General features: G+C 57.9%; 1 protein-coding gene and 1 long non-coding RNA gene across 10 annotated transcripts in view; one reads left to right on the top strand and one right to left on the bottom strand.

Annotated features, from left to right (window-relative positions):
• LOC311439851 overlaps window positions 1-21,608 on the bottom strand; it is a 314,933-nt gene that overhangs the window by 102,509 nt on the left and 190,816 nt on the right. The gene's annotated exons all lie outside the window — the stretch shown is intronic.
• The window catches only part of PAX2 (paired box 2), a 94,994-nt gene continuing 88,066 nt past the window's right edge, over window positions 14,681-21,608 (top strand). For 7 of the 8 annotated variants that reach the window (XM_084526052.1, XM_084526049.1, XM_084526053.1 and 4 more), the window contains exons 1-2: window positions 14,681-14,781; window positions 15,004-15,151. In XM_084526052.1, coding sequence (XP_084382178.1) covers window positions 15,127-15,151 — 25 coding nt within the window. In that variant the 5' untranslated portion in view covers window positions 14,681-14,781; window positions 15,004-15,126. Of the gene's footprint in view, window positions 14,782-15,003; window positions 15,152-17,688; window positions 17,776-21,608 lie in introns of those variants that run through there. The other variant, XM_084526056.1, reaches the window with a different exon arrangement.

Raw genomic sequence — 21,608 nt, 5'->3', positions numbered from 1 at the left:
GAAACTCCTAATCAGAGCATGCTAGGGGAAGCAACACAAGCCACTTCCCTTCTCAGTGCCTTTTTTTCTCCTCTCAGCCTTTCCCCCCGTTGCCTTCAGGCTGCACGTGCTGTGTGCATTTGTGCAGCACCTTGCACACAGTTGTGCTGGCCTCTGCTGGGCTGCCGGGGCTCACAGCAGTCCTGATGATAAACTCCCTTGGCAGAAAGTGCAGAGGGGAAATGGTGAAAAGTCTAGAACACAAATGGACTTGTATCGGTACTGAGGGGAAGGCAAATAAAAGTCCAGCAGTACTGTAGTAGCCTTGAGAAAAGGGCCTGGCAAACTCCTCGCAGGAAAGCAACAGCAGATGGGCTTGCACAGAGCACCGTCACGTGGGCTGAAACCTGGCCGATGGCCCGTAAAGCAAAGGTAAGGTAACACGGTAATGATCAGCACAGGGGAGGGAATAGCTGAATTTGGTGTCAGGCCAATTCACGGGTTTATTAATGATATGGAGCAACACATACCGAGCACAGGAGCGGATGACACCAAATCCTCTCATCTGTTAGCTCAGCAGCAGTGACAGGGCCAAGCTAAGACTCTCCACTCATTTTTTGCCTATGGTCTAATAGACAAGGTCTCCAACCACAGCTATGACCGTGGCACCCAGGATTCGTTGATCACTTCCCTTTCAAGTACAAAATAAACTTCTGCCTGCTCAGCATCCAAGAGGGCAAGGCATCAATCCGTCCAGCAAAGCTGAAGGCAAGCTCATGTGCCGGGAGTTACATGAGTGGTTGATGGTTAAATCACACTACACTTAATCATGATAAAATCCCAATGTGAAAGCAGATGGGGCATGAACACCAGCTATACCATAACAACTGCCCACAGGTGCTTTCTAATACCCAGGAAATTCATGCTAGCTTAGTCCTAATCTTTTTTTTTTTTCTTTTCTTTTTGGGCAGGGTGGGGGCAGAGTTTGCCCTTGATGACTTTGCCCTTGGTGTAGAGTGCTTCAGGACAAGGCATGCACAGAAAGTGCCTGAAACGGCCAATATTCAAGGCATTCCCAAACCCAGCTCACCCCGTGGTAACCCATTTGGTTGAACCCTGAGCAGCCACTGACGAGAACGTGCCTCTTCCTGTTACTCACGCCGGACATTTGTACCAACAGGACCAGGCGCTCCCAGAAAGTGACTCAGGCTGGTTGCCAGGACCTGTGCACTCAGCACTTTAATTAGCTTGGCTGTAGGTCTGCGGCAAACACATGCCAGTCACGGAGCAGGCAGATACCCTCCCACACCACTCCGGTGGCATCAGAGAAGCCAGCCAGAAGAACAAGAAGAAGGTGGCTCTTCAGCAAGCAGATGGGAAAGTCGGGTTAGAAAAGGCGGAGAGCTAGCCCTCGGGTGCAATATACAAGTCCCATGAGCAAAGAGGGGTTCAGTTCATGAATGGGGGAAAGAAAAAAGGCACTGAAAACAGAAGAAGGTCTCACTAGATGTACTGGGAGTGAAGCAAGCAAGAGTCAATTTGCAGGTCATGTGGAGTTGCCCCAAGAGAGGGGACGGAAGCACTGGAATTATTTATGTCACTTCAAATTGCCTGGATAAGGCATCTGATTACACATGGTCAAGAATAAGCCACTGGCAACGTCTGGGGGACTGCCAAAGGACCAACCCGTATTCCCCAGACAGGAGTGGTTCCTACCAGGACATGGCTGATGACATGCCCACCTCTCCCAGGGCTCTGCTCAGCAGGCAGCAGTGTGGCCAAGTGCAGGCAGAGCAATACTTAGGGCTCCTTGCAGGCTCCCGAATCAGTATTGGGAAGTTTGGCTCATCATCAGCCCCTGATGTGAGTTCCTTCCTTTGCCCAAGCAGACTGCTGATTAACTAGGAATTAAGCTGGCATGAGACAAGAGCTTGTTGATGTCTCTATAATGCTTCAGCTGATAGACAAAAATAACTTTCATGTTGTCTATTCTGCTTCATCTTCTGCAAGCTTGTCTCATACTGCCAGACTGCCAGCCGAGGTCCTGCCGGTCCCGCCGTCCTGTGCTAGCTCTCGGCAGGAGGAGAAGCACAGCTCACCACGCAGACACGGCCAGCCACCTGCAGACATAGGAATTCACGCGTGTCCCCGCACATTCCCACTCACAGCTGGCACGAGTGCCCAGCCCACCTGCATACTGACATCCACCAGCGGCTGGGGGATGCCCAGGTGTGTCCATAGCGTGCACACAGAAACACTCTTACCTCCCTCTCAGGCACAAGCACGTCAGTGAAAAGGTGTGCACACATTTGGAGATGCTCCCGCTTAAAGGGATACATTCCTTACAGATGCTCACTGCCCAACCGTTCACACACATCTCAGCACAGACACCAGTAGCAAATTCCGTACCCTCCAGGCAAATATTTGCTTATTCACGTATAAGCTGTGCATACAACACGCTTACTTTGCCATGCCTGCAAAACACTGTTTTTCTGCAAGGCTACAGGAAAATACTTTTTAGTCACATTCATGTACGTGTGTGAAGGAACCTCTCTGAGAACCTCTCTGAGCCACTGACAATTTTGTAGGAAAGGGAAGAATTGTTCTTTATTTAAGAACAAATCCTTGTCTTTTCACAGTTCATAATTGTGGCAGCAACATGGAGCAGTTTTAAACTGCAGATCTTTGCCCTAACCTGCATTGCTATCGCTGCTGCTTGTGCTGCAGCAGCGCTGGGTGCCAGGCGATGGAGCAGGAGCTGTGCAGGGTGATCCTGGCTCTGAAGAGTTTACAGCCAGCATCCGAATTGCTCGGAGCCCCACACCACATGCACGTTGCAGGGGGGCTAAGAGCAGTGCCCGAAGCAGTTCACAGGCAGCCCAGGTGGGTCCCCATGGCACCGTGTCTCCACCAATACAACCACTGACGTGAATTTGAATTCCACCTACTCAGAAGAATTTTCTCTCTCTGAAGCCAATCTTTCTGCCAGGTGCTTCTCAGACCCTTCCTGACAGCAGTTTTCCTCAGCAGAAGGCTGCACGGCGCCCGACAGACGACATCTTAGCCCCCAGCCCTGGGCCCAGCCCGGCCAGCAGCCCGAGGAGACAGGGTCAGGCAGAGCACAGAGGGGGCCAGAATGTGGCTAAAAGGCCTGAATGGGGGCCAGCTGCAAGGCACGGCCAGTGTGGGGCATCCTTCAGGCACCAGAACTGCCCATGGAAGCCAGGCCCAAGGGGGCCGTGTGCCCACCCGGAGACAAAGTGGGGCCCGGCCTGGGCTGAAGCAGAGCCCCTGAGCGTGGCTCGGGGCTGCGGGGCCTGGGGGCTCCGGGCAAGGCTGGTGGGGCCATGGATGCCCATTCCCTCAGGGGAAAGCAGGTTTGTCCAAAAAGGATGTGACCAGCAAAAGGTCCAAGCCCTGTTCAGAGTAGAGCCGAGCCATTTTGTTAAAAAGTCCCTCACTCAATTAGCAATAAGGTAATTCCCAGCTCCATCGCTGCCTTCCTTTGTGTCTTGCAGCCACTTCTGCCTTTGCTCCTCACCAGCAGCATGGAAATACCATTATCCCCCCTGCCTGCTGATCTGCTCTGTGCTAGTGCTGAAAGGCATTTTCTGAAAAGCATCCCACGAGGTTCTCAGATAGGTGCTTTGAAGAAGAATAATTCTTTCCTAAACCAAGATTTTACAGCAAAGACTATCTTGTATTACGTCTTCGCCTCACAAGGTGACACCAGAGTATTAACTAATTAAATAATAACATTTCTGTTAAAATAATCTGTCCCCCCTGCACATTTTCACTTTTTTTTTTTTTTTTTTTTTTAGATAAACTTGCATGTGCTGGACCTGTTCACTTTCAAAAAAAAAAAAATAGTAACACTAACAAAGTTATAATTCTTGTTCTAAATAGAATGGCTGGAAAATAAGAAAATCAGTTGCTTCCTGCATTTTGGTTCCAGATTATGATTTAACCCTGAAGCGTGTGAATTAATGTGATTGCCCAGTTGTAGAAATCTAAAAGGAAAACAATCTGTATAGTGTGAGATGACCAGAAAGCTTGTTAGGTGTTTTCAAAGAAGCAAGCTGTTTTGTTTAATAAAACATACAAGAGTACCATTGCAGTCCCCACATGTTGTAATAATCACAAGCAAGTTGCGGCCTGAGATACCAGCAGACAGTAAAACTTTGCATCCTTTCTGCTGAGGTGTGAGTGAAAAAGAACCCCTGTGATTCTATTAGGCCAAAACCACACTTCTGCAAACACGTGAAAGCTGGGAGCTGCGTGCCGTCACTCGGCCCCGGGAGCCGGGCCTGAGAGACGCCGTCAGGATGAGTGGGAACAGTCCCTGCGCTAGGCGCGAGGCCAGGCTATGAGGCCAAGCCCCGCGCTGACACACAACCCCTCCGATGCTTCACTCAACGCGAGACCCAGGCCGAGCCTGGGAACAAAGTTCTTAAATGCTAACAACGACCGAGGGAAATAACAACATCCAATCCATGTTCAAAACGTGCTCCCTGAGCTAAAGGGCACTTGGTTCATTACTGCGGCGTGATTCTTTTTGCTGCTGGGTGTTGATCATTTGTGCTTGCAAGTCTAATTCATTTGTAAGGGCATCCAGAGGCTGGGGAGTTTTGGGGGGTAATTTCCAGTCTTATTTCCATCTGAAGGTGCCCACAGCCAGGGTTCGGGCACCTGCAGCCAGGCTGAGGGCAACAGAAAGCAGGGAGCACACGCCGAGCTCGGCTGAGCGAGGCACCAGGGCTTGCTCCGAGGCTGCTGCCCTGCGGGGCGGCCGGGTCAGCCCACGGGGAGAGCGGGCGCCCAGCTTTCCCTCCCGGTGGGCAGCTCTGAGAAGGCTGCCAGCTCGCGCCTGCAGCCCGGCCCATTTCAGCACAAGCAGCAGCAAGGGCTGGGGGGGCACAGGGCTCCCCCCGTCCATCCAACGCAGCTGGGCAAGCAGCAGGCCCAGCCCAGGCTTCATGGCCCAGGGCAGAGGGCTGGGGACTCCCCCTCCCCAAAACGGGAAGCCGAAATAAAAGGCAGAGGGAGCCTTGTGTGTGTTTTTATTATTATTATTTCTGATTAAAGAGGAATTCATTTCATCTTTGCCTCCTGCCAGGGGCTGAGGTGCCGCCATTGAGGTTAACGGTGCGGAAGAATACAAAAAAATTTCATTGAGGAGGATTATAAAAGTTACTAGCTGGAACATTAACAGAAGAGTAACTTGTAAAAAATGCAATATTACAATATTCACAAGGACGGTAGAGCGTGGTAAAGCTATAAAATTCAACATTAAAATCTTCTACAGCCTAGATAACCTAGTTAACAAACATTGTATTGGAACTACTTTTTTTTTTTTTACTTTTTTTTCTTTTTTTCCACGGGGCCGGGGGTGGCGGGGCCAGGCAGGGGGCGACAGGGCCCGGTCCCCCCCCAGCCACGCGTGGAGCTGCGAGGCCGCCCCCACGGGGAGCCGCTGCGGCCCCCACTTCAGCGCTGATGAACTTTTTGTCATTAGCAAAGCGCGGGAAGCGATTTGTCTGAGCCAAACCCGCAACCAGGAAGCGTCGATTCGTTTCATTTGTCACTAGCTCCAAGTGCCCACATAAATAACAGCCAATATACTTCGACGCTCCGATTGAATTCTGCAAGGCAAAACACTGGGAGCGTTTGCAAAAGGAATACGGAGGGGAATCAGATATTGCTATTCTCCTTATTCTTTTTCTTCTTACTATTCTTATTCTTCTTCTTTTTCTTATTCTAGTCTATTCTTACTCTTATTCTATTCTATTCTTATTCTATTCTTATTCTTCTTTTATTCTTATCCTTATTATTCTTATCCTTATTATTCTTTTTATTCCTATTATCACCACCGCTAATAGCAATCCTCCCGTGCACAGACCTCAGCTCAGAGGGAAATCGATGCCATTCCTCCGAAACCGGCCCCGAGAGCTGGCCGGCTCCGAGTCTTGCTGGAGCAGGCAGAACTTGGCCGTGCTGCAGGAGGCGGGGGTGGCACCTCGCTGCCGTCCTGGCGCCGCTCCGGGCTGGCCCCGCACGGCAGGGTGCGGGAGGGCCGGCTGCGGGGGGAGCCGCGGCTGCGGAGCGGGACGCAGCTCCCCGGGGAGAAGGCAGGCAGTTTGTGGAGATGTTACTCCGGAGTTTCAGACTATGATAAATATGATAATTTGTATAAAATTTGAATGGGTTCTTGTTTTCAGGGAGAATGCCTCCGATGATGAATGTTCATGATTTTCAGATAGATGGCTGATAAAAAGTGTATTGAATTGTTGAAAGCGATTTTAATTTTAATTCTCTACCTGCAGATGTCTGATAATAATAATGTCTCCTAATAAAATAGGAAGGTGTCAGTTTAAGCAGCAGTATTTCGCTTCACTTCATCCTTCCCATCCCCAGACTGTGGCAACATTAACCTCTTCTTATAAAAAGGCACATAAAATTATTATAATTACAGAGTTATTAATTTTAAAAAGAGGGTTAGCAGGATTTTTTATTATTATTAATAGAGCTCGCACAGTACCCCTGCAAGTAAATCCCCGTGTGAAATGATGGATCCGATTGCTAATTCTATTATTAGATATTGCCTAGGAATTGCCTTTCGGGTTTTTAATTAGAGTAATTGAAACTAGAAGAGGCGGGGCTAATTATTTTTATTTTCCCCCTTTGTTATTATTTAAAAGTCATTGATAATGCTCCCTGCATTCAGATCTCGCCTTCAGAAGGAGACTTACAACAAAGCAACAAAGGGAGAACAGGCAGAGCCCCGGTCCGCAGGTTGGAACTCCCAAGCCAGCAGCGTGCGCCTGTTGGGCTAATTGGGTTCTGTGGGGCTGGGGGCTCTCACAGGAGACCCTCCTCTACCCGGCTCCGAGTGCCTCCGACCCGGGCTGATATTTCATGTCGGGGAAAAAAAAAAAAAAAAAGGAAAGAAAAAAGAAAAAAAAAAAAAAAAAGAAGAAAAAAACAACAACAACTCTGGTAACATGAAATCAATGACCTGGCAGTTACACTCTAATTAGCGCCTCCCGCGAAGCAGCCCGAAGCCAGCCCAGCACAACCCAGCACACGCACACGCGGGGCACGGGGCACACGCACCCCCCGGCAGCCGTGGCGCAGGCAGCGACGGGAGCCACGCGTGGAGGCGGCCACGCGTGGGGCGGCTCAGCGGCCCCCGGCCCCCCGGGGCGGCCCCCGGCGAGCCCCCGCCTCGGCTCTCGTTTGCCCCGGCCGCCTTCCTGCGGCCCCGCGAGGAGCAGCCGTGAGGAAGGCAGGGGTGCGGTGCTGCGGGCGCTGCGGGCTGCAAAACCGCCCCGCTGGGGACTTAGCGCGGGGGGGCGAGCTGCCTGCCGCACGAGTGCGGTGCTCTGAACAGCAGCAGCTGGCAAAGGGGTGACGGAAGGGCTGTGCGGGGCTTCCAGCGCTCCTCAAGGTGCTGTGCCTGCACACGAGGGGCACGCAGACCTCCGTCGGGTGCCATCCCCGCACAGGTGCGGCTCCCCACGCATCACGCGTGCCCCGCCGCCTCGGGAAGGCACGGCGGGGTGCGGCCACACACGCGTAAATCAGAGCCTCGTCCTCCCCGTACGGGGCTCCGGGTGTGGATCACACACCCCGTGCGCGCTGCCCCCAAATCCTCGCCGCCGCCGAGCGCGTTCCAGCCGCGGGTGCAGCACCTGGAGATGCAGCTGCGCGGGGAAGCCGTGCCGAGCCGTGCCGAGCCGTGCCGAGCCGTGCCGAGCCGTCCTGCTCCGGCAGGGCCAGCCCTGCGGGGCCGCGGAGAGCCGTGGAAAATCCCTGCAGGATCACGGAAATCCCTGCGGGGCCGCGGGGAGCCGCGCTCCGGGCTCCTGCGGCGGGCAGCGGGGGCCTCCTGCCCCCCGGGGGCCGGGGGATCGAGGATGGGCAAAAGGCGTTTATTGGGGGCAATTAGAGAGCGGGTACCGCTGCGAAAAATAAATAAATAAGAGCGGAGTTATTAAGGGGGAAAGGAGTTGGAATCGTTGTTAAAAAAAAATGCGCATAAACGAGTCTAACAAAGTAGGGAAGCAGAGGCAGCTTGGCGTGTAAGGTATCATACTGGAACTGCTTCTGCTTTAGACCTCGGGATTAATCAAAGAAATCGGTGCGGCTGATGAGGAGTTATTCAGCAGCTGAGCTCTGGAAAACTGCATCCCTGCTTTCTTTATACATTTTATTATTTTCAATTGGGTTGAAAAATTAGGAGTGTTTAGAGAAAAGAAATACACATTTCTTCTTCCAGCGGGCTGGAAAGCTTTGATTTTATTTTCCCCCCTCTCTTCTTATCTTTCCTTCCCTTTCTATTTTTCCTGTTTCCGAAGTTTGCGGTGGGGGCCGAAGGGAAGGATGCGTTTGAGAAAGCCAGAGATGGACCCGCTGGGGCGGAGGTGGCCGCTTTTCCTCGCTCCTCCTCGCCATTCCCCGCTGCGGGCTTCACGGATGCCCCCAGCCCCGGGAGCCGGCACCCGAGGATGCCAGGGAGGGACAAGCCACAGGCTTGGGCTCTTCACGTCGGTTTTCTGTCACCGTGCCTCCAAACTTCTCCCTGGCAGGGCTCGGCGAGGGCTTCTTTGTCCCCTCAGCGCGGTGGCGGCGGGGCGGGGGTGTCCCCTCTCCGAGAGCCGCCCGCCCACGGCCAAACTTTCTCGAGGAGCCCGCCCAGAGCCCCGCTCCTGCCATGCGGGGAGGGATCGCGGCTGCCAGAGCTGCCCGCGGCCGCCAGCCCTCCGCAACTTGCTGCACTCCCAACCTGAAAACGACCGAGCCCGTTTCCAGGCTGGGATCCCCTCCCCGGAGGGCTTTTTAAGGCCGATTTGTAATTCTACCAAAGCGGGATCTCCCTCCCCTGCCTGTCCCGGAGGAAAGGTGACAAGTAGAAGTGACTGCGGACCCCAGGGGGCTGCAGCCCCTGGCGGGTGGCTGCCGGCCGTGCCCAGGCACACGGGGACAGCTCGGGACCCCCCTATGTCCCCCTACACCCCCGATCCTTCCCTACCCATCGCCGGCCGAAGGCAGAAATGGTGGGGAGGGTGCGGGGGGTGCAGGTCTCGGGGCAATTTATCAGTTACCGAAGGGCCCTTCCTGGGCCTGTAGAGCTCAGGGGCATTTCTCATCTCAACTCCAAATAGGAAAAAAAAAATGTAGTCAGCTATCTTTAATCATTGACTCGAGGGCACATTTCACATCATCTCTCAAATCTGCATTTTTTATGAAGTGGCCAAAACGTGTGCTGTGTGCCTAATTTTCTCTCCCTTACAGGCGTTAAGAAGAGTAATGAGAAATCGGCTGGAAATTAACTTGCTCCGGCCCCCGCAGCCTCCCCCCCCCCAGCACCCCTCACTTCTGTGCGCCGGGGCTGCCGGGGGGGGGGGGGGGGAGCTGGCGAGGGGGCTGCGGGCGCTGGCCGGAGAGGAGTTGGAGACGGCCCCGCAAAGTTTCCTTTTCTCCGCAGCCCCCAGACCATGGCAGAGACTCTTGTCACAAGGACAATGGCTGTGCTCCCGGGACGAGGCGGAAGGCACACGAGTTACATCTCCCCGGCTTTTACTCTCCCCCCCCCCAGAGGCCCCTCCCGAAGCCGGCCCGGCCTCAACCAGCAGCCCCGGGGCTGGGGGGTCGCGGGGGGGGGGGGGGGGGCGGCGGGGGCGGGCGGACATTTATTTGCGAGCCTTTAATATACGGAAACGCCTCGTCACTGTCGCTGCTCTTCCCCTTGGCGTTATCACCGCCCGGGGTAGCGGAGTTTTCCGCCGAGGTCTGGACTTTCCCGGCGGCGCGGAGGCAGCAGAGCCCCCGGTGCCTTTGGCCTTTATTTCGCGGCCGTGCCCCCTTACCCATCCCCGAGCCTCCTCCCCGGCCGGGCAGAGCTCAGGGCCGGGCTGGACGTGCCTCCTTCCCACCCCAAAAAAAATAAACAACCCGGCGTGCCGGGAACTGTTGCTTCTGCCCGGCGGCCCGGGGGGGGCGGCCGGGAGCCGGCGGCGGGGCCCCCCCGGTGCTGCCCGCGGGAGGCCCTCGGGGGGGACCCTGCTACCAGCACCCAAAGGCACCGGGAGCGGCAAGAGCGGGGGGGCTGCTCGCCTCTCTGCAGCTGGGACTGGGGGGCACCTCAAAATGACAGTGGGGAGACCCCTCCGCCTGGGTGCGGGCTGCCATAAACGTGTCTGCTTCTCCGTCCTAATTCTGGTGCCTGCCAACTGCTTGGCGGCTCTTAAAAACCCTCTTCTCTTCTCTCTCTTCTCTTCTCTTCTCTTCTCTTCTCTTCTCTTCTCTTCTCTTCTCTTCTCTTCTCTTCTCTTCTCTTCTCTTCTCTTCTCTTCTCTTCTCTTCTCTTCTCTTCTCTTCTCTTCTCTTCTCTTCTCTTCTCTTCTCTTCTCTTCTCTTCTCTTCTCTTCTCTTCTCTTCTCTTCTCTTCTCTTCTCTTCTCTTCCTTCTCCTCTCCTCTCTTCTCCTCTCTTCTTTATTTCTTTTCTTTTCTTTTCTTTTCTTTTCTTTTCTTTTCTTTTCTTTTCTTTTCTTTTCTTTTCTTTTCTTTTCTTTTCTTTTCTTTTCTTTTCTTTTCTTTTCTTTTCTTTTCTTTTCTTTTTTCTTCCCTCTTTTCTTTCATTTTCTCTTTTCTTTCCTTTCCTTTTTCTCTTTTTTCTTTTTATTTTATTTTCCCTCTTTTATTTTCCTTTTGTCTTTTCCTCTCTTTTCCTGTCGCCTTACTCCCTTCTTTCTGCCCACAAACGCTAGTTTATTTTCATTTTCTATTTCCCTCTCTTCATATTTTCCATTTTTCCCATTAAAATTACATCGCTGTTCTGTTTATCCATCCATCCTCCTTTCATCTTCAAATCAAACGTCCCCTTCTTTTATTGACTCCTTTTTTCTCTAATACAAGTAAAAATCAATGTCTGTCTCTCTGTCTATCCATCCATCCTGATTTCCATCCCCTCACTTAGTTCCATCCTTCTTTTATTTTCCCTTCCTTCACCCGTTAACACAGCGCTATCTGTGTTTCCAGCCTCTCGTTTTTTTCATGAGATCTGCCAGTTTTCCCTTCCTTTTCTCGCCTCTGGCGAAGGCTCCCGGGTGTCCCCAGCCCGGGTGTCCTCCCCTACCCGCACAGCCACTGCCCAGGCCCCTCCATCTCGGGCTGTCCCCAAGGACACTCGCGGTGCCCTTCCTATAGCCACAAACTTGTCCTGAGCTCCCTGGAGGGGTACGAACCCCCCATCCCCGCCGATGTCTCCGTCCCAAACTCCCGGCAGAGCGCTCCCCGGCCCTCCGGCGGCGGGCTGCGGCAGCCCGGACCCCCGAGGGACTGCGCCCGGTTTGGGTGGGAGCGGGGACGGGACGGGACGGGACGGACGAAGATTTTGAGAAGCGCTCAAATGCGAGCCTCACGGCGGCGGGGCGAGGCTAACCCCCCCTTCCCCTGCCTGTGCCGGGGCTGAGGCCCCCTCTGCAGCTCGGGCCGCAGCAGCAGCCCCGCTGCGGGCCCGGCCGACCTGCACTGCCCCCTCTGGCGGGTCGCGCCCACCCGCGCCCACCCGCGCCCACCCGGGCTCCCCACCGGGAGCCGCTGCCCACCCGGCCCGGATCCGGTCCCCCCCAATCCCCCCGTGCGCTCAGGGCGCATCCTGCCCCCGAGCCAAGGAGGGGAGACGCCGGACAAAGGGAGCGGCCCCCATCTCCTCGCGGTTCTCCCAGGCCACGCAGCCAGGCAGTGCGCGCCTCCCTTCGCCACCAGCCCCCCAAACCTGTTGCGGGAACTTTTGTCCCCGTCTGCGGGGAAAGAGCCTGCCCCGCTCCTGCCCGCACCCCCCTTCAGCCCCGGTTTTTTGCCTAAAGCGGGGAGGAGCGGGGCTGAGCCAGGGCCGGGGATCTAGGGGGGCTCGGGGCTGCGGGGGGATTAGGATCTCGGGGTTTTGGGGTCTCGGGATCCCACGGCACGGCCGCAGGCGGGGATGCCGGAGCCGGAGCTCGCTGGGAGCCGGGCGAGCCGCTCCCGCTCTGCCTCCGCATTTCCCTGGGAACTTTCTATTCCGGAGTTAACTATTAACTGCAGGAAAGCAGGCAATTTTCTTCGGAATGCGAACTATTTCCTTCATCCAGCAGATAGATGGGGTGATTGATTAATATGGAAATTGATATTAAAATATGGGTGGCGGACGGGAACACTCCCCGGAGTCACAGCCGCTCGGCTGCGGCCGCGCGGAGGAACGGCCGGCCGGGGGAAACAGCACGGAGCTGGCACCGAGGGCTGGCCTGGTGCGCCGAGAAATGTTTTAATTGCGAAACCCGCGGGAATCCACCTGCCGCTGTAAGGCGCCGGCACCAAGAGCGCCCGGCCGGCCACAAGAGCGCAGGAGGGAGGGCGGCCCGGGACGGTGCCTGCGGGCCCCTGGCGGGGGGACAGGCAGGGGACAGGAGGCGTGGGGGGTCCCACGTCCTCGCTGCACCCCCGCAGCCGGGGGGCAAGGCGCGGGGATCCACGCGTGTGGACACAGAGCGGGCACGGCCCCACGGGGCACCCCGAGGGCTGCAGGCTGCGTGCCAGCCCGGCCTTGGGCATAAGGCGAGGGGGGGCTGTCTGCCAACGGCCCCACGGCCGTGAACACCCCCACAGCCGTGAACGACCCCACGGCTGTGAACCACCCCACGGCTGTGAAGCACCCCACGGCTCTCCTGTCCGTGCTCGCCGGCTCCCTTCACCTGCGGCAGCGCTTTTGCTCTCTGCCCGAGGGTCGCCCCCTGACGCCCCAGCTTGCCCCCCCGGCCCGGGGAGCCGGGAGAAGCCCCATCCCCGTTCGTCCCGGTCCCACCACGGGCTGGTGTTGCCCCCCGTCCTAATTAAGCAGCGCGCCTTTTAATTAAGCCGAGGGCTCGCTCGGCTCTGCGCGGCCCCACGCCGCCCCCGGCCGGCCGGGGACCCCCGGGCTGCCCCGACCCGGCCCCCCCGCTCAGCCTGCGGCAGGCACTTTGCCCCCCCCCCCCCTTATTATTTTTTTTTCTCCCTCTCTCTGCATTTTCTCGTCTTTCTCCCCCTCTCCCCACCCCGGGAGGGGCACCTTCCAGCCTCCCGTCCCGCTTTCCTCTCCCTCTCGGGTTCGCCCCTCTCCCCCTCGCCCCCCCAGGCCCCCCCTGCCCCGGCCGCCCCCCCGGCGGCTGTTTGTCCCGGTGCCCGGACAATCATCGCCGTGTATGAAGTTCTAACTGGTTTGTGTCAGGCAGCTCTCTCTAAGCAGCCTGGCGTGACGGATTAAACATCAACTAGTTAAATAAAAATTAATATCAACTGCCTCCTAACTTCTAATGTCATGTTGTTTATAACTAATGAACTGATTAGGGGATAAACACATCAGGAAGACATTTCTGCTTCCCTGCTCTTTCGAGAGAGATTTGCAGAATTCAGAGTAAATCTCCCAGAGTCCCTCCTGGGTTTTTCCCACAGCACTTTGGGGAGGGTGTGGGGGGGGGGGGAATTCCGTGGGGCTCCTTGGGACCAGGTCGAGCACTCCGGTGTGCGTGGGGGTTAGCCGGACTCATTTAAAGCTCGCCCGGCGGCAGCAGCACGGCTCAGAGCGGCGGCAGCAGCGGGGCGAGGATGCGCTCAGGGCAGCCCCGGCGCCTGCTGCCCAGCCGGGCTGGGGACGGCGTGGCAGCAAAACCCCCGCTGCCGCCGTTGCTGGCTTTCGGCGCCCCGTTTTCTTGTTGAAAATGGAACTTTTTTTTTCTTTGCTCGAAGCGACAATCGATGGGGTTTAAGTGTTATGAAGGAAAGCGCTCCCCGCACCTTTTTTATTTTAACACCGATCCGCTTGGCTGTGGCGTGCTCCTCGCCAGCCCGCGTTGTACACATTTTCCTAAGCACTTTAGAAAAAGAAACACAGGCGCACACACACAAACCCCCCAGCAGCCTCATCTTGGAGAGGTCCCAAGCTTTTAAATACTGTTTGCCCAGCACCGCCGGCTCTGACAAGACAATAATAACAGGGGAAGCTTTTTAAAACCAATTTAGCAAATGCAGAAATGTAATTTTAATGAAGAATCGATAGCAGAATGGTTCATTTTTCCTGGGACTCCTTGTTGGAGCTGAGCGAGACTTTCAATCAATGGGGAGATGGAAGAGGGGGGGAGAAAGAGAGAAAGAAAAATATCCGCTCGGTGATGTCTTTAGCACGGGGAATTTTTCTTATTTTCTGTGCCGTGTGCGCTTTCCTTTATTCTCTCTTCCCAACCGAGAAGCCTGCACCGAAACGCGGCGGCGGAGCGCGGGGCGGCCGAGCGGACGGACGGACAGACGGACCGACAGACGGCGGCCGCTCTCCCGGAGCCCAGCGCCGGGCGCTCGCCGGGGCAGCCCCCGAGTGCCGCCCGCCGCAGCCCGAGGGAGCGGAGGGGCCCCGGTCCCGGCCCCCCCCGGGGAGCTGCCCGGGCCCCCCCCCAGGAGCCGCCCGACCCCCCCGGAGCCTCCCGGCCCCCCCGGAGCCGCCCGGCCCCCGCGGCGAGCCCGCCGCCTCCTGCCCAAGTCCCAGGAAGTTCCTCCCCTGTCCTGCCTCGTCTCCTGTCCCCTGTCCCCGCCAGCCCCTCTCCGAGCACATTTTTATGGTAATAAGACAACAAATTAATGTGCTGCCGCAACAAGGCTCCCCCACAGGTAGCCGCTTTGTGGGAGGGGGGCACGGGGGATCGGAACCAGGGGCCGGGCGCTGCCCCCCCCGCGCGGCCCCCCCGGTCCCCGTTCCTCCCCGGCTGCACAGCCCTGCTGCACTGGAGCAGGTGAGTCCCCCGCCACTTTTATAAGCAGCAGCGCTGCGTTTGCTTTGATTGTTATTTATTTTCCCCTCCTTTTAGCCTGTCCCGGCTCAGTAGAGCGGCGGGTCTTTCTCTGTGGCTGGCTATTTTTTTTATTTTTTTTTTTGGTGGTGGTGGTGGTGCTCTGGTGTGTGTGTGTGTGTGTGTTGTTATCTAAACCGTTTAGTTTTGGGTGGTTGCGCCTAGATCTCGAAAGTCAGCGGGGGAAAGCAAGACACCCAAGCGGGGAGGAGAGAAGCGAAGAAAAGGCCGCGGCGGATCTCCTGGCTTGCAGCGTCCCGGGGAGACGGGCCATTAGGCAGGGGAGCCATGGCTCAGAGCTCAGGGAGAGCAGGTAAGGGGCGGGGGGGGCGCTGAATATTCAGCAGGGAGGGCTGAGACCGTCACCCCCAACTCCCTCCTTTGGCAGGAGGCAGCCTCTGCTCCCTGCTCCCTGCCCACCCAGGTTCCCCTACACTCGCCGTCTCACCTGCCAAGCGCCCCCTTCCCCGCGGGGACCCCCCGTCAGGGGGCTGCTGCTTTTCCACCTTCCTTACGGGGAGGGGGGGGGCTGCCCCCCCGCACCGGGCCAGCCCCCACACGGCGCTCCCGGCCCCGCACTTTTCTCCCGACTGCAAAAAGTTGAGGGCATCGCCCCAACTGTCCCCCCCCCTCTCCTTCTCCCCCCATTTCCGTGCAACTTTGCCCAGCGGGTCCCGAAGCGGCTCCGCCGGTCCCTGCGGGGCCGGGCTCGGGCCAGCATCGCCCCCAGGCGGGGCGGGGGCCGCGGCGTTCCCCAAACCGACAGACGGGTCCCCGGCCCCCCGCCCGCCTCGGATTTTATGATTTGCAAACAAAGCTTCAAACAAGCCCCGCCGGGGGGGGGGGAGGCTGCCTGTCCCTGTCCCTGTCCCTGTCCCTGTCCCTGTCCCTGTCGCTGTCCCTGTCCCCTGCGCTCCCGGCGCGCTAAAAGCACAATCGGGCGGTCTGGCTCTCCGGCATGGCGTATGGAAACGGAGCGTTTAATTTAGGGATTCGGGAGGGGGGAAAGGACGCAAAGGCAAATGGAGGCTGGAAATGCAAGCGTCGCCGACTGTCAGCACAGAGCCGTGCCGCTGCCCTGCCTGCGAACCGTTTGCTTAGAGGGGAGGCTCGGGAAGAAAGGCTCCGGCGTGCGTCTGGAGCCGGGGCTCGCAGCTCCTCCGCCTGTTGGGGCGAGAGTCCCCGACCGGGGAGTGCTGCGGGTGCACAAACGGACAGACACGGACAGCAGGCGAAAAAAAAGCAGCCGCCCTTCAGGAAACCAAATCTCGCCCCGATCGATAGAATCCCCCCAGACAAATGTCTGCGCAGCACCTCGGTGAATGTTAACAGCCAACGCACCGTGTGTGCGGCCGTACACACACACACACACACACACACACACACACGTGCGAGCGTGTATTTAAATATATCGCATTTGTTAGCTATCTCAGAGAAATATCGCAGCTTTACCAAAACGTGGAGGGAAATTATAAAGGCAACGAAAAAGGCCTCGTAGAAGAAAAGGCCACAGCGGCTTTTTTTCGCTGTTCCGCACCGAAAATCTTCTGAGCCGAAACTGAAAAAAAAAAAAAAAAAACCTTCAGAAAGTTTGCAGCCCCCTCTGCTCCTTTTCCCTTCTGTGTTTTTAAAGGATCTGCCGAAGTCCCTTTGCATCTGAGGTTTAAATAGGGAGATCAATAGAAAACAGTTGTAATGATCTAATTAATTATGGCAAAATTAAAAGCGAGTAGAAAATCAATCTCTGATGGTGTTGAAGATGGAATTAAATTGATAGTCCATCTGTTCACCTCCTAGACCGTATAAATATGCAACCCAAGGACGGAGCTAATGGGATCAAGCTGCCTGGGAGACTCTCCCTTCCATCTCCCTTTCTCCTTTCCACTTCTTCCCCTCCCGAAGTTGAGCCCCTGCGGGCAGAGCCGTGCGCCGGGGCCGGCCGGAGGGGCCGGCGGGCAGGCAGCCTCCGGTGACAGGCGCCTTCTCCGCCGTGCTGTTTTTAAATCAAACGGACAGGCTTTATTACGGTGATGATGGCCACGGAGCAGCGTGCGGCTGCTCGCTCCCTTCTTTTTTTTTTATTATTTATTTTTTTATTTTTTATTTTTTTGTATTTGACACCGGCCGGGCTGGCAGGAAAGGCAGCCCAGCCGCTAGCTCCGCGCAGCGCCGTGCGGGGGCTGCAGGGGGAGGCGAGCCCCCAGCCCCGGCTTTCCCCTAGGAGCTTCTCCCCCTCCCCGAGGGAAGGGCCCGGCGGCAGGAGCGGGCCCCCCCGGAGAGGAGAGGCCGCCGAGAGCGGGGGGCCGGGCGCGGGGTCCCCGCCTTTGCCCCCCGAGGGGTCCCGGCGCCCCCTGTGCGCCCCTCGCCCGCTGAGCCGCGGTGGGGAGCGGCCGAGCTGCCGGGCCGGGGGGGTTCCCCACCGTCCCGGCCTCTCTTAATCGGGAAAAACGCCGTTCCTTTGGGGGATAAGCGAACGAGCCGCCACAGTTTACCGCCCGGGGTGGGACGGTGTGGGGGTGTGGAAAGGGGGGGGTCCTTCCCTAAGTGACGCCTAACCGCGAAGCGGCGAGCGCGGGGGCCCGGGCCCTGCTCGGTGCGCACCTCCTGCGCCGGGGGGCACCGGGCCGGGGCCGGGGGGGGCTCGCCGAGAGCCCGCAGCCGGCGCCCCCCGGCTCCGCTGCCCGGCCGGGGCCGCGGGAGGGGGCCGGGCCGAGCCGGGCCGGGCCGGGCCGAAGTTGGCCCTCCTTCCCCTCGCACTGCCCCATCCAGCCGGAAAGAGTGCCCTGGGGGTCAGCCCGCGGCCCCGCTCGGATTTATTAATTGATGTATTGAAAAGCAGGCTTGATTGACGGCTGCTAATGGAAATCACAGCCCCGCTTTGCTGCTGAACGCTGCCCTCCCGGCTAGCCCTTCATAAAGAAACCCTTGAGGCGAAAGGTAGATTTTCATTTAAAGTGCCCCCGTCCTCCCTTGCACAGATTAGGTACATTTTAAACACAGACACACATATTGCAAATTAGAAGCTAATTTAATTATAAATCAAAACTGGGCATAAATCTGCACTCACCACAAAGGATCCATTTAGCGGAATGCAACCACCTCCCCTACCCCTGGAAAACTGCCTTGCCGAAATAACCCTGGATATACACTGCCAAAGTTATGGGTTGTGCACAGTGCAAAGAGATCCACGGGAGATATTTTTCCCCACGCCGGGGGAGGGGAAAAGCCCCGCGTGTCAGAAATTAGCTGGTCACATGGCGACAATTTCTCTTTCTCCTAGAGAAAGGGATTCTCCGCTAAACAAAAGTTTGTATAGATGTAGAAGGTTGGAATTCTGAACTTACAGGCTGGGAGGGAGTCGAAGGCGGCAGATTTTTTGAAGTCCGGCAGGTCGGGATCAACAAACGCGCTCACGCACACGCACACGCTCACGCACACGCACACACACCCCAGAGCCGGGGTCGGATTGATTGGTGCCGTTGGGTGTGCAAACCTCGGGGGGAGAGGAAGGAGGGAAGGGAGAGAGGGAATGGAGAGGAGAGGAGAGGAGAGGAGAGGAGAGGAGAGGAGAGGAGAGGAGAGGAGAGGAGAGGAGAGGAGAGGAGAGGAGAGGAGAGGAGAGGAGAGGAGAGGAGAGGAGAGGAGAGGAGAGGAGAGGAGAGGACGAGGCAGGAACGCGGCGCCGCTCGGCACAGCCCCCCGCGTCCCGGTAGCCCCTCGCCCCGTCTCGCTCCGCTCCGCTCCCCGCGCCCCCGCTCCCGGCCCATCCCTGCCGCAGCCCGCCCGGTGCCGGGGGAGCCGGGGGCCGGGGGCTGCCCGCGGCTCGCTCCCTCCCTCCCCCTCCACCTTGCAGCTCCTCTCGCTAAGTTCAGACCCCCCGGTCCTTCCCTCAGTCTCCCCTTCTCTTCCTCAGCGCCTTCCAGCCCCCGCTCCCCGCCGCCCGCTCCCCGCTCATCCCGCCGGGCTCGGCGGCCAGCGGCTGGTGCAGCGGCGCAGCGCCCCTCCTGCCCCCCCTGCCCCCCCTGCCCCTCCTGTCAGTAGGCGCCGAACTTGGGCTTCCGCGGCTCCCGGTGACGGGAAGGGAAGGGAAGGAGCGGGGCCGGGCGGGGAGAGGTCCCAAATGCCGGCTGCCGCCCGCCCCGCTGCCGTTCCCGGGGAGCGAGGGGGGAGGCTCCCCAGCGGCTGGCTCCCGCAGCCCCGCGCCCACCCGGCAGCCGAAGCCCCCCGGCCCCCGGCCCTCACCTGCGGCTCCCGCACCGCGGCGGGGGAGGGGGCCGCCCGAGCCCTTTGTTGGTGCGTTTCCAGCCTTTGTTTGGTGCTGACAACGAGCCTGCCGTCCCCAAACCGGCTCCCGGCGCAGCCCCGGGCAGGGGGAGCCGCCCGGCGCCCAGGGAAGCGGGGGGCAGAGGCTGGAGCCGGCCGGGGCTGGGGGAGCGCAGAGCAACGCGAGCGGGGCAACTCGGGCGGGGTGTGCGGGCACTGGGCTCGGCTCTGCCGGGAGGGAACGGGAAGGGAAGGCAGGGGGAGAGGGAGAGGGAGAGGGAGAGGGAGAGGGAGAGGGAGAGGGAGAGGGAGAGGGAGAGGGAGAGGGAGAGGGAGAGGGAGAGGGAGAGGGAGAGGGAGAGGGAGAGGGAGAGGGAAGGGAAGGGAAGGGAAGGGAAGGGAAGGGAAGGGAAGGGAAGGGAAGGGAAGGGAAGGGAAGGGAAGGGAAGGGAAGGGAAGGGAAGGGAAGGGAAGGGAAGGGAAGGGAAGGGAAGGGAAGGGAAGGGAAGGGAAGGGAAGGGAAGGGAAGGGAAGGGAAGGGAAGGGAAGGGAAGGGAAGGGAAGGGAAGGGAAAAGTGGGAAGGAAGGAAGGAAGGAAGGAAGGAAGGAAGGAAGGAAGGAAGGAAGGAAGGAAGGAAGGAAGGAAGGAAGGAAGGAAGGAAGGAAGGAAGGAAGGAAGGAAGGAAGGAAGGATGGAAGGAAGGAAAAGAGAAAGAAAGTGAAAGAGAGGGAAAGAGAGAGAGAGAAAGAGAAAGACAGAAAGACAGAAAGACACAAAGACAGACAGACAGAAAGCAAGCAAGCAAGAAAGCAAGAAAGCAAGAAAGCAAGAAAGAAGGAAAAACTCTCGGGGAGTATCTGTCACTGTAACGCATGTGCGCGAACTCTGCTCCCAACTTCCCCCGGCGGCCCCGCGGAGCCCCGCAGCGGCCGCCCCGCTGCCGGCAGGTCTCTTTGTGCGGTGGGTTTTGGAAAGGCGGCTCCCAGGCAGTCATTACCACTCTTCGGCCCCTCTGACTGCTGGAATTACCCTTTCCGGGGACTTTAATGGGCAAGCCATAGGGTTTTTCGCTGATCCGCAGCAGTTTTCGCTCCCTCCCCGTTTTTATGGGTGTATTATAGTTAGGGGTTATATAAATGTTTTTGCGTGTGATAACTGTAAATCCTAACATTTGCAAATGGCCCGGAGGCAAACTAACCTTGGACGGGCAGAGAGAGGGAGGGAGGGAGGGTCTCCCATTACTGCTGATTAAAAGGAGACTTTAATAAGCGTCTAATTCACTCATCGGGAGTTTTATGGAGAAATTAGAGGAGGACAAAAACCCGACGTCTGTGGCGTGGGGGAGGCGGCGGCGGAGGAGGGGGGGCTCCGCGCCTCCCGCCCAGCGGCAGCCCAGGGCAAAGGGAAGAGGCAGCTGGGCCTCGCCTCCGCCGCCGCCTCCGCCGCACTCCCGGGCCCGGCTGCTCCGCGGGGTCCCGGTACCGGAGTGTACCGGGCCGTACCGGGCCGTACCGGGATGTACCGGGCCGTACCGGGCCGTACCGGGCGGCAGACAAAAGGAGAGGGGCGACGCCGGGCCTGGGGGAGACGCCGGTTCCGCCGAGGCCGCCTCCCCGCCGCCAGCCCGGGGCAGGACCGGAGCGGGGCCGGGGAGCGGAGACCGGGATCCGGGCCCGGGGTCCCGCTGCCTGCCACCTGCCCGCGGGGGCCGGGAAAGAGCCCGGCCCGGCCCCGGCCCCATATGGCCGCGGCCCGGGAGGCTCCGAGACTCGCCCCGGCTCCGGCCGGCCCGGTGCGCTGAGAGGCGGCTTTGTTGCAGAAGTGTCTCTTCACAGTGTCGGCCTTTATTTTTTTCCCCCTCTTTCTTTCCTTTTTTTTTTTTTTTTCCTCCTTTTTTTTTTCCCCCTCAATGAGGCTGTAAAAGGTCTCCGGCTTGTCTCGTTTTTGTGGCAAACGCTCTCTTGTAAAGAGGAGAGGTTAAAGTGTCGGTGACTGAATAAAGAGCAGCACACGTGGGCTATTACCATTCAGGGCAAACAAATGCAGAGAAGGGAAAAGCCAGCAGCAGGCTCGGCGCGGGGGGAGCGCGGCCCCCCCGGCGCACACACGCACCCACCCCGCTGGCCTCGGCCGCTCGGCTGGCCTCCCCTCGGCCCCGGCGTCCCCCAGACATGCAACCCACCCATGGCTCACAAAAGAGCGAGAGAAAGAGAGAGGGGGAGACATGAGGGGGTCTTAGATGGGAAAAAAAAAGAAAGTAGCTTTAGGGGGAATGTGCTGTGGAGTGTGAAATTGCAGCCCGTGGTGCTCCATATTGTACCAGAAGCTCTCCAAAAACTCATCCTCCAACGTGACCAGAGGTGCTTAGACGGAGAGAGAGGGAGAGGGGCTCACAGGCACGGGGGGAGGGGAAGCGAGGGGGCTTTTATTCTTTTCGCGCTCTCTTTCTTATTAATTGTTCATTTAAAACCCAACTTGGCGTTGATTTGTTAACCTGGGCCACCGC

This window comes from Aythya ferina, assembly GCF_964211825.1.
Source record: "Aythya ferina genome assembly, chromosome: 7".
Classification (NCBI taxonomy): Eukaryota; Metazoa; Chordata; class Aves; order Anseriformes; family Anatidae; genus Aythya; species Aythya ferina.
The sequence above is the reverse complement of the archived record's forward strand: the minus strand, read 5'-3'. Positions and strand labels throughout refer to the sequence as shown.